Source organism: Grampus griseus, assembly GCF_964374135.1.
Source record: "Grampus griseus genome assembly, chromosome: 20".
Classification (NCBI taxonomy): Eukaryota; Metazoa; Chordata; class Mammalia; order Artiodactyla; family Delphinidae; genus Grampus; species Grampus griseus.
In genome coordinates this window covers 47227441-47239222 of record NC_139014.1, presented here as the reverse complement: position 1 = coordinate 47239222, position 11782 = coordinate 47227441, and the positions used below count along the sequence as shown (strand labels likewise).

The 11782-nt window shown below is 53.2% G+C and overlaps 2 protein-coding genes across 2 annotated transcripts; one reads left to right on the top strand and one right to left on the bottom strand.

Annotated features, from left to right (window-relative positions):
- Positions 1-88: 88 nt before the first annotated feature.
- SLC25A11 (solute carrier family 25 member 11) lies at positions 89-4909 on the top strand. The gene is made up of 8 exons (XM_082680015.1): positions 89-291; positions 890-1042; positions 1126-1332; positions 1516-1606; positions 1688-1778; positions 1865-1964; positions 2045-2096; positions 2233-4909. Exons 1-8 carry the CDS (start codon positions 197-199, stop codon positions 2386-2388), a joined length of 945 nt encoding a protein of 314 aa, XP_082536141.1. The 5' UTR covers positions 89-196; the 3' UTR covers positions 2389-4909.
- A 147-nt stretch (positions 4910-5056) lies between these two features.
- Positions 5057-7259, bottom strand: GP1BA (glycoprotein Ib platelet subunit alpha). Its single transcript, XM_082679791.1, has 2 exons — positions 7171-7259; positions 5057-6940 (listed from the first exon to the last, which is right to left on the bottom strand). The coding sequence occupies exon 2, from the start codon at positions 6932-6934 to the stop codon at positions 5132-5134; it is 1803 nt and encodes a 600-aa protein (XP_082535917.1). The 5' UTR covers positions 6935-6940; positions 7171-7259; the 3' UTR covers positions 5057-5131.
- Between the last annotated feature and the right edge of the window lie 4523 nt (positions 7260-11782).

Below are 11782 nucleotides of genomic sequence, written 5' to 3'. Positions count from 1 at the left end.
CTCCTCCTTCAGCTCCGCCTTACTCCCGGACGCCTTTGCGCTCGCGCCTGCGCCTGCGCCAACTTCTAGCTGGCGCTGGCCCTGAGCGCCGGGGCGTGCGCGCGCGCCCTCGCCCCTGTTGCGCGCGCGGTGTCACCTTGGGCGCGAGCGGGGCCGCGCGCGCACGGGTCCGGGAGCCGAGGGCCATTGAGTGGCGATGGCGGCGACGGCGAGTCCCGGGGCTAGTGGGGTGAACGGGAAGCCCCGTACCTCCCCTAAGTCCGTCAAGTTCCTGTTTGGGGGCCTGGCCGGGTAAGCTCAGGCCCCAGGGATGGGACAGGAGGAGGCAGGGACGGGTGCCAGGAACCGGGCCCTGTTCTTTGGGTGTGTTGCAGTGAACCGAGGTGACACGGGGTCATTGCTGTCCCCATCGTATTACGAGGTCCTTGATGGGCTGCTAGGATCTTTTCACCCATCGCAGGGCCCCTTCTGGGCTGCATACACGGCCCCCACCGGGCCACCAGAGTTTCCCAACCCATTGCTTGGCTCTGCGGGGCTGTTTGGGGTTTCAGGTCATTGCATGGCTCCTGCTGGACTACGTGGAGTCCCAGGTCATGAATGCCCACCTCTCCTCCTTGGGTCGGACTGCATGCAATCTCTCGGTCACTGCTTGACACCCTGGGAGCTGCATGGAACACTCATTGCATGGCACCTACTGGACCCCTGGACTTTTCAGATCCATTGCTCTTGGTACACGCAGAGACTCTTGTACACATGCCCACCAGCCTCCTGAACATGTAGTCAATCGCATGGCAGGCCCTGCCCTTTGTGATCTCTTGTTGCCGGGCTCCAGGGGGCTTTGGTAGATCTGGGACACCTAGCTCTTGACTCCACCCCTGTCTTCCCCCAGGATGGGAGCTACAGTTTTTGTGCAGCCCCTGGACCTAGTGAAGAACCGGATGCAGCTGAGTGGGGAAGGAGCCAAGACACGAGAGTACAAAACCAGCTTCCATGCTCTCACCAGCATTCTGAGGGCAGAAGGGCTGAGGGGCATTTACACCGGGTACTGGGGCCAAAGGATGGGGGTAGCGTGTGGGTTGACAGCTCTAGACTTTGGCTTGATGCACTGACTCCTTCGCTCCCCAGGCTGTCAGCTGGCCTGCTGCGCCAGGCCACCTATACCACTACTCGCCTTGGTATCTATACTGTGCTATTTGAGCGCCTGACTGGGGCTGATGGTACACCCCCTGGCTTTCTGCTGAAGGCCCTGATTGGCATGACTGCAGGTGCAACTGGTGCCTTTGTGGGAACACCAGCTGAGGTGGCTCTTATCCGCATGACCGCTGACGGCCGGTGAGTTCCAGGTCTGAGCCTGTCCCCAGCCCCATCCCCTGGAATCTAGAATGAAAGAACTGATTTCTTATTCTAGATGAGCACAGCATTCACCAGTTCACAGCATGCTGGCCTCCATTTCTTTGCTCCTGTGGGAGCAGGGTGGTCTATCCCAAACTTGGCCTCTCCCTACCTTCCCACCAGGCTTCCAGCTGACCAGCGCCGTGGCTACAAAAACGTGTTTAATGCCCTGATTCGAATTGCCCGGGAAGAGGGCGTCCCTACACTATGGAGGGTGAGTGAAGGGGCTGGAGACTGGGGATGTGGGGTCAGGTCTTGGGCATTTCTGACTTCTCCCCCATCCCCCCCACCCCAGGGCTGCATCCCTACCATGGCTCGGGCCGTCGTCGTCAATGCTGCCCAGCTCGCCTCCTACTCCCAGTCCAAGCAGTTTTTACTGGACTCAGGTGAGACCCAGAGCTGGGGCCTCAGCTCCCAGCCTAGCCTGGGCCAGCTCTGAGCTGACTGCCACCCCCTGCTCTGCCTCCTCCAGGCTACTTCTCTGACAACATCCTGTGCCACTTCTGTGCCAGCATGATCAGTGGCCTGGTCACCACTGCTGCCTCTATGCCTGTGGACATTGTCAAGACCCGGTGAGTATGCAGACCTGGGCCTGGAGAAGGACGGGAGAGCCCTCTTTATGTCTCTCATGCCCCTGCCTCCTCTCCTTCAGGATCCAGAACATGCGAATGATTGACGGGAAGCCGGAATACAAGAACGGGCTGGTGAGGAAGAAGGGCTAGGGGCTTGGGCTGCCGGATTGGATGCCCTGGGAGTGGGGGTGGGGGATAGCTGGGTAAGAGGAAGAGGGTCCCAGAGGCCAGGTCCCAACCTCAGTGCCGTGCCTGCCTGGCTGTCTAGGATGTGCTGGTGAAGGTCGTCCGCTACGAGGGCTTCTTCAGTCTGTGGAAGGGCTTTACACCATACTATGCCCGCCTGGGTCCCCACACTGTCCTCACTTTCATCTTCTTGGAGCAGATGAACAAGGCCTACAAGCGTCTCTTCCTCAGTGGCTGAGGCGAGCGAGGGGCCTGGAGCTGCTGTGCCGGGGCTCCCACTCGCCCGCTGCTCCTACAGTCAGTGTGCCCCCCGGGGGACCTAGACTCTGCTGCCCTGGGCCCCGCTATTTATTTTCCCTCCACAGTATGGTTCCCTCCTCTGTGATAAGGGACTTGTGGTCTGTCCTGCCCCTGCTCCAGCTCGCCCTCCTTGCCCTAATCATCATGATCTCTCTGTCCCTGCCTGTGCCCTGCACAGAGGTGGGAAGCTCCCTGCAGATTCCTGGTCTCCTCTTGGGTATTAGTTTCAGGGCACATAGTACAGCAGAAGGCCCCCCCTTCTCAGTGGGGAAACCAAGGCAGAGCTGAGGGGACAGGAGAGAGCCGAAGCTGTCAAGATGATCAAAGGTCTGCAGTGGGAGGACATGGCCCTTCCTTCCTCCACCTCACTGAGGACGTAATCAATAAATTGGATTGATGACACCACCCCCAAATCTGGAGAGCTGTGGGCACAGGAGGGGGAGGAGACTGGACAAAGAAGCGGATGCCCCTGGAGAACAGGAACTGGAGTTTTTAAAAAAAGTTATTAAAGAAAAAGTACCCGCTGTTTTTATGCAAATGTTATGTAAGTCAGTCGTGTTGCAGCAGCTGAAGAGTGAGAAAAACCCAAGCTCCAGGCCCTGTGTGTTGCTTCCTAGCCCCTCGTTCAAGAATACAACAGACGCCCAGGTCATCTCATGTAATCCCCAGGAAAAATCTCTGGGGTCTGGTGACTGTTTCTGCAGCCTGAAGAGGGAGGGAATAGAGTCTGAGAGGTGAAAGCTGACCTGTCGGGGGCAGAGTGGGCATGGAGCCGGGCCCCCAGAGCCTGGAGGCTTGATGTGGGCTGTACGCTGGGGAGAGTGACTGCCTTCTCCATTTCTTTAGGAGATGTGTGACTCCCAGGCCCTGCCCTCATGGAGCTTAGGAACCTCTTGGGGCATAAAAGGGCATAGGAAGGTCAATTGGAAGGAGGGCTGGGCGGCACGAGGCCTGAAGGTTTCTCCTGAGCCAGGACAGGGGACAGGCAGGCCAGGGGACAGGCAGACGGCAGGTGGGAACTGTCACCTTGGCAGAACCTCGTCAGTAGAAGAAGTTGAGCTCAGCAGCCTGGCGGTGCAGCCGGGCCCTCCCACCTCTGCCTCTTTTCTTACCCTCTCCATGCACATGCTGGCCTGGGCCACAGGGGCCGCTTTGAGACACTTGAAGCCTGGACCTTGTCCTTAAGGAGTGCCAAGTCCAGACGGGAGGATGACACAGGGAAACTGGGAGTCAGCAACAGACCGCTGCAGGGGGATGTGGGGCACCCGGGCCAGCCTGGGCGAGGGGAGACAGTGCACAGTACCCGACTGGCCAGGGAAGTGGGGCGGGGCAGCACTCCTGGCCCACTGAGAGCAAAGGCTTAGAGGAGAAACGCGGGGGAGCAGGTGATCTCTGCAAAGTTTGTAATAGCTGGAGCACAGGCTGTGAAGTGTCTGCTGTGGGAGGGGAAGCTGCACTGTTAGGTGGGTTGGTGCACGGAAATCCTCGATCGCCAAGCTCAGGAGTTGTCCTCTATCAGAAATAGTCCAGAGCAGGAGAAAGATGCGGTCAGGGTTTCAGGTTAGGAGGATTCTTCCTGCACCATCTGGAGGAAGGGGTCTCCATGGAGCCAGAAAGGCTCAGCCCTCACTCCCATTCTCTGGGCCCTAAGTGCTGGCTTGGGCTGGAGGCAGGAGAGAAAGCTCTGCCCAACGTGGTCAGGTGAATGGCAGAATTCATGGCACCAGGGGAGAGAACTGGGCTCCATCTGCCTTCCTCCTGGCTTGACAGCAGGAAACTGAGAGTAGTTCAGTAAAACCCACCAAGATGGTCCTCACTGCCAGGCCCTCCCCTCCCCTGTCCTGCTGCCCTGGGCAAAGCAGGAGAGCTGCGTTTCTGAGGCCACAGGTGCCAGGAGGCACCCACCTGTCCTAGTACTGCAGGTTGCAGGCAGATAGCCTCAGTAGTACCACTGAGCTCCCAGGAAACTTCTGGATCTTGAGCTGGAACTTGCTTGTGGTTGGCCTGGTGGGTGGTTACCCTTGGAGGAGGGAAAAGGCGGCCCAGGCAGGGGAAGTGCAGGCCAAGACTAGAGCTTTTGGGGGTGAGCAGTGCAACTAGGGTGGGGCAGCTGGGGCCTTGGGAATGCTGGTGACGGTGCCCCAGCCTCGTTTCCCTCTCCAAAAGAACGAACATTCTATTTTTAAATTATTTTTATGATACAAATAATATATGATGGTGGAAAACCAGAAAATGCTAAGCAGAGAAATAGAAAATAAAACCACCCGTATTTATACCACCCAGAGACAATCAGGGCTCACATCGTGACATCTCTTCCCAAGTTTCCTTCAATACACGGATACATGTGAGAACTGTGCTATATTCTGTTTGTTGTTTGCTTTTTCCTAAAACTTCCCCAAAGTGATGGTAATAACCTAGTGTAGTGGTCTGGGAACCCCGCCGTCCATGCAGCATTAGGAGCTCTCTTTGTTCTGTGACCCACCCAACTTCTCCATCTCACTACCTCTCCAGATATGCTGGGTCTGGGATTGTGTGCCCGGGGTGTGCAGAGGAGGCTCCTGACAAAGAAGCAGTAACGAAGCCCTCCCCCGACCCTCTACTCTGTACCCACCCGCCCCCAGCTAGATCCCAATAGGAAAGCCCATCAGAGTCTCTCTCGAGGTCCCCAAACCACCCCCGCCTCAGAGGCTGTGGCCAGAGTACCTAACAGCCACTGTCCCCAGCAGGTCCTGACCACGACCCATGCTCAGGGCTGAGGGCCGCCGTCCTGCCAGCAGAGGCCCCACACGGCCATTAGGCCGCACCCACAGGAAGAGGCTAGAGCGGAAAGTGGGGAGCGAGCCTTGGAGGAAAAGCAGCCAGGCCCGGGCCACTGTCACTTGCCTTCCCCTCTGCAGCTCTAGATGCGAGGTGTGTGTGACTGTGGCCAGGGCCTGTGGTTTCACGTGCTGGACCCAGAACAGCAGCAGGATGAGGACCACAGAGGCAAACAGGAGCCAGAGGAGACCCAAGATATAGAAGCCCAGGAAGAGGCAGCAAAAGTCAGAGTTGAGAAAAGGGTCGTTTCTGGAACTCTCCACATTCCACTGAGCCACCCCCTGGGCCTTCAGGAGGTTGACAAATTCAGAGATGGTGGCTGTGGTGGATTCTAAGATAGTGGGAAGTGAAGTGGGTTCAGTGGAGGTTAAGGATACGGTGGGTTCTGAGGTCTTGCTTGTGGGCTCTGGGGTGCTCGGGGCTGTGGGCTCTGGGGTGCTCGGGGCTGTGGGCTCTGGGGTGCTCGGGGCTGTGGGCTCTGGGGTGCTCGGGGCTGTGGGCTCTGGGGTGCTCGGGGCTCTGGGCTCTGGGGTGCTTGGGCTTGTGGGCTCTGGGGTGCTCGGGCTTGTGGGCTCTGGGGTGGGTTTTAGAGTTTTGGAGAATGTGATGGGTCCTGTAGAAATTCGGAACGTGGTCTGTTCCTTAGTTGGAGGCAAGGAGGACACTTGGGGGCCTAGCGGAGCAGTCGGCAGTGAGTAAAGCAGGCCCCAGTGGGTGGTGTGGGCACTGGTGTGGGTAGAGAAGCTGCCCGCAGCCCTTGTGGTAGGCACCTTGTCATCCTCTTCGTAGACATCGTAGTCTATGCTGTCCCTGTCGCCAGGGGTGTGGCAGCCCTCCCCTGAGTAGGTGTAGACAAACGTGTTGGGCAAATTGACACACCCCACGCTCGTCACGTTGGGGGTCATGGCCTTGGCGTCCACACCCTCCTTCCATATGTACACGTTGTTGGCATTGTCCTGCAGCCAGTGGCTGAAATAGAGGATCCCGCAGTCACAGAACCAGGTGTTGTCGTGGAAAAAAGCAAAAGGCAGGAGGAGGTCCCCAAAGAAGCCCTTTGGTATCGTGCGCAGCAAGTTCCGCTGGAGGTAGAGGGTGTCAAGTTCCTCCAACCCATCCAGGAACCCAGGGGGCAGCTCACTCAACCCGTTTTCAGCCAGGTTGAGCTTCTTCAGCTTGGGCGTGGGCTGCAGGAGCCCGGGGGGCAGAGTCTTCAGCTTGTTGCCACGCAAGTAGAGCTCATGGAGGTGGCTCAGGCCATCCAGGGCATCAGGAGACAATGAGGCCAGCTCGTTGAAGGAGACGTCCAGGGTATAGAGTGCTGGCAGCGCCCGTCCCAACAAGGGCAGGCTTCTCAGTGTATTGTGGGATATAATCAGGGTCTCCAGCCGGGGCAGTGTCGCGTCAGTCTGCAGGCTGGTCAGCTGGCTCTTCTCCAGGTGCAGCTGAGTGAGGTGAGTCAGACTCACCATGGACACCGTGGAGAAGGTGCCCAGGGGGTTCCCACCCAGGCGGAGGATGTTGGTTTCTGCTTGCAGATCTGGAGGCGGCGCCTTCAGCCCCTTATTTTCACAGTTCATTTCCACCTCGCTGGCCACTTTGCTGATGCCACAGATGGGGTGGGAGTGCGAAGGGCTTGGCAGCAGGAGCAGCAAGAGGAAGAGAGGCATGGGGACCTGTGGGCAAGGGGGGCTTGAGAGTGGGCACCCCTCCGCCCCCCGGCAGTATTCCTCCAGGCCCTAGCCCCCACTGCAGCCTCCAAGATCCCTTCCAGAAACTCAGCTCCCACACCTCCCCCCTTCCACTCCCTTTTCCTCCCCTTGCCCCCTGAAGCCTAAACTGCTAGCTCCAGGTCCTTGGCTGGTATCCGTCCCTCAGGCCCCCTCCTCCCCCGGCCCCAGCTTACAGGCCAGCAGAAAGACCTCCGGAGCCACAGAGCTTCTTCCAGGGTGTGACTTGGGCCTTCTCTCTTCCAGCTCCAGGGAGGGCCTGGTCAGCGGCAGGAAGGGGGTGGAGATGGGGAGGAAATGCCAGCCTGATAGGGGCTCCTGGGACCCGGGGAACGGTCTCGCTCCCGGACACAGGCCTTTATCACCTCCTTCCACAACTTTCCCCAAGCCCTCCTTTTGGTCCTGCTCTTGCCTACTGTCCTCCTACACCAGGAGATTGGGGGTGGACTCCAGCCACCACTCTCTTCCAGCTTTTAAAAAAACCTCTCCAGCTGCCCCTGTCATTTCCGCTTCACAGCTGCATTCTTTATTCTTCTTTTTTTTCTTTGTTTTGGCCACACCACACGGCATGCGGGATCTTCCCCGAACTTGTGCCCTCTGCATTGGGAGTGCAGTCTTAACCACTGGACCACCAGGGAAGTCCCACAGCGGCATTCTTCGAACTGCCTAACTTTTACCCTCACCTCCCCCTCCCTCCTCATCCCACTCTAGGCTGTTTCTCCCCCACCCCCACTCCATGGACTCAGTTCTTACCATGGTCGCCATTGACCCCCAAGCCTCTCCGTCCACTGGGCACTCCTCCACCTGATCTTGTTTTCCGAAGCCTGAACACCTGTGGCCACTCCCACTTTGGGACTCATGACAGTAATTTTTTCCTTTTTTAGGTTTTTCTTTTTAAATTTATTTTTAAGCTTATTTTTTATTGAAGTATAATTGATTTACAATGTTGTGTTCATTTCTGCTGTTACCGCAAAGTGACTCAGTTATACACATATACACATTCTTTTTCATGTTCCTTTCCATTATGGTTTATCCCAGGGTGTTGAATACAGTTCCTTCTGCTACACAGTAGGACCCTGTTGTTTATCTGAGAGTAAGTTTTTCTTGGTTTTCCTCTTGCCTCTCTGGCTGACCCTTCTCAATGTCCTTTGTGGATTCTTCTTCCCCTGCCCTTCATGAAAAATTAACATGCCCCCAGAATTTGGTCTTTGGCCCTCCTCTTCTCTTATGCTGCACGAACACCTGAGAGTCTCCTCGTCCATTCCCTTGCCTTCGACCACCACCTGTCCCCCAGTGACTCTCAAACCTTTGTCTCTAGCCCAGGCCCCTCTCCTGAGACCCGAACACATATGTCCCACTGCCTTTTGGATTTCTTGGCTCTCCCAAAGGCCCTGAAGCAATATGTTCAAAACTGAGCTCATCATCTGTCTCCAAAGAGCTAATCCTCCTGCGCTGTCCAACCTGGTGAGCGGTTCTGTCATCCACTCATTTATCTATAGCCTTTCAGCCAGAACAAACATCCCTGATAGTCATCTTTAACTCCCCCCCTCCACTCCCACGTGCAACCTGCTACCAGGTCCAGCTGATTTTACCTCCTTTTTTTTTTTTAAGAATTCTTTTTTTTTAATTAATTAGTTTATTTATTTGGCTACGCCGGGTCTTATTTGCAGCACACGGGATCTTTGTTGCCTCATGTGGGATCTTCATTGTGGCATGCGGGATCTAGTTCTGTCCAGGGATTGAACCCAGGCCCCCTGCATTGGGAGCGTGGAGTCTTAACCACTGGACCGCCAGGGAAGTCCCTGATTTTACCTCCTGATGCCCCTCAAACCCACCCCTTCCCATCCCCCCTGCCACCATTCCTTGTCCAGGGTGCCATGTTCTCTCCACTACTTCACTGCAGCAGCCTCCCCAATGCTCTCCCAACTTTCTAACTCCCCTCCTTCTCCCCACCTAAGTGGTCGTTCAGAAATGCAGATTTGCTCATATCCTTCCACTGCCTGAAAGTCACCAATGGCTCCTTGTAGCCCTCAGGAGGGAGTCTAACGTCCCTAACATGGCCTACGGGGTCCTGCGTGATCTGACCCTTGCTCACCTGTCCAGCCCCATCTCTTAACACTCCACCCTTCACTCTAGGTTATTCTCTTTCTTGTGCCTGGACCCTTCTTCTCACCCCTTATCCCCTTCTGCCTAACTCTTACTTATCTGGAAGGTTCCAGCCCAGAATTTCTTCCTCTGGAAAGCCTTTCAGGATTTCCCAAGACCAGGTAAGGTGCCTGTTTCAGAAAGTCAGCCATCATATCTGTTGGTCCATGGCCCCTTCCAATGATGAAAATGTCCTATCAACTGTCCCTAGAAGGGGCACCATGCAGCCGCATGAGCCTGCTCCTATCTGCTGACTGGACAAGGGGTGGACACTTGAGCCAGATGCAGTTAATCCATAGACTTGCCATGTATATAATTTGCCGGCTGCAAAAAGTACTTGAAAACATGGAGGAAATGAGGCACTAAGCAGCAAGAAGTGAGGGGTAGAGCTGCATACACAGAGGCCCTGACCTGGAGTAAGGCCCCTAAGGCGGTTGGTTTTTTTGCTGCTTTGGCACCAATTAGGATTTTTAGTTGTAAGTAACAGGAAATGTTCTGCCTAATTTAGGCTGAAAAGGAATTTATTAAAAATACATTTTGGACTTCCCTGGCAGTCCAGTGGTTAAGACTCCACGCTTCCACTGCAGGGGACAGTGGTCAGGGAACTAAGATCCTGCATGCCGCGTGGTGCGGCCAAAATAAAAATAAAAATATGTTGGCTACTTCACAGACTTCTCAGTGAGGGCTGCAGAACCAGACGTGGGACTGTGTAGCTAGGAGCAGTGCCCAGAACCAGGCTGCAGAACCAGTCTGGTGAGCAAATCTCTGCTCCTGCTGCAAGACCAGGTTGCTGAAGCTTGCTCCACTGCAGCTGCTGAGCCAGGAACTCAGTGTTACCACAACCTCCCGGCTGCACAGAGAGAATCCTGCATCATCCCTACCCCGTTGTGATACTCACTCCTGATTCAGAGTCTGGGTGTGAGTCTGATTGGTCTTGTACCTGTGACCCAGCTGCAAGGGAGTCTGGGAAAGCAAGTATCTGGCATTTTCAGCTTCTGTAATAGGAGGCAGGTTCTGCTTCTCCAGAGACTTCTAAGTTGAAGGATTTTGCGGACATAGAGAAGAGAGTCATATACTTTGGGACCTACTGAAATGGTCCTAATGTTTTATTTTCTTCACATGTCGACATCCTGAATTGTTGCTAATATTACATCTTTGAATGTTTGGGAGTAACCCTACTTGGCCATTATGAATTATTCTTTAAATATAATTATAGGTTGGTTTGCTCACATTTTAGTTAGAACTTTGACAACGAAGTTAGAAAATAGGAGTGGCCCATAGATTTCTTTTGAGGGGCCTTTGTCTTATTCTGTTCTTTTATTTTGTTGTCAGAGTTATACTGGCCTTGTAAAATAAATTGGAAATTTTTAGAGCCTCTGGAAAAGTTAGAGATCATAGGGATTTTCCATGCAGTTTTGGTGGAATTCATCTATGAAACCGTCTGGACCTGATGACATTTGGGGGAAAGCTCCTTGAATACCTTTCCAATTCCTACTCTGATTGTTTGTCTATTGAAGTTTCTACATCTTGAGTCAATTTTGGTAACTGATATTTTTCTAATAAAATATCTAGTTCATGTGGCAGTTCAATTTATTATTGCAAGTTTGAGCATTTTATACTTCTATCATTTGTTAAAATCTCCATATCTGTAGTTATGACCCCTAATGTTGTTTATTTGTATTTTTGCTCTTTCTCTTTTCTGTCTTCCTCCCTGCCCTTCCTTCTTTATTCACCAGACTTGCCAAAGATTGGTCTATTTTATTGGACTAAAGAACCAGATTTATTATTTTACTAGTCAATTGTTGGGGTTTTTTATTTGATGACAGGTGTCTACTTTTATCTTTAATAATTTCTCATACTTTGAGCTTATTTTCTTTTTTTAACCAATTTATTTTTAAAGGATTGTCTTTTTAAACAATATTTTTGTTTATTTATTTATTTACTTGGCCGCGCCGGGTCTTAGCTTTGGCACACGGGATCTTCATTGTGGCATGCGGGAATGTGGGACCTTTTTTTTTAGTTGCAGCATGCAGGCTCTTAGTTGCGGCGTGTGGGATATAGTTCCCCGACCAGGGATAGAACCTGGGCCCCCTGCATTGGGAGCACAGAGTCCTAACCACTGGACTACCAGGGAAGTCCCTAAAATTTATTTTATTGAAGTATAGTTGATTTACAACATTTTGTTAGTTTCTGATGAGCTTATTTTCATGTTCTCTTTCTACCTTCTTGAGTTGAAATCTTCGTTGACTTATTTTCAATCTTTCTTGCTTTTCAGGTAAATTCACTTAATTTATACTTTTCATTTGAGTGCTGCTTTGTGCCATCTCACATTTTTTATCATCTAATACCCAAGATGAACATTTGCAATTTTTATATCCAGCATCTATTCCTCTAAAATAAGAGGACCCCCATTTCCTTTTAAGAGATTACACCTCCCCAGATTAGTGCAAACTTGATGGGTGTAGGTATTCTGGCCTCTTGCTTTGGAAACCAAAGTGTCCTTGGAAGTTCCTTCCACTAGACCCTTCCAGTTACCACCTGAGTTCAGCCCAGAGATGTAACCTAATCATGGACAACCATACTCCCTCTCCTAGGATTTCAAATGGTGAATGAGGTGATAAAAGAAGAGAAAATAGAACTGGA

Excerpts from the sequence above, each read along its gene's own strand:
- GP1BA (XM_082679791.1), bottom strand. The coding sequence starts at position 6,934 with ATGCCTCTCTTCCTCTTGCTGCTCCTGCTGCCAAGCCCTTCGCACTCC.
- SLC25A11 (XM_082680015.1), top strand. The coding sequence starts at position 197 with ATGGCGGCGACGGCGAGTCCCGGGGCTAGTGGGGTGAACGGGAAGCCC. Across the intron at positions 292-889 it reads CTGTTTGGGGGCCTGGCCGG|GATGGGAGCTACAGTTTTTG; the intron begins GTAAGCTCAGGC and ends GTCTTCCCCCAG. Across the intron at positions 1,043-1,125 it reads CTGAGGGGCATTTACACCGG|GCTGTCAGCTGGCCTGCTGC; the intron begins GTACTGGGGCCA and ends TTCGCTCCCCAG.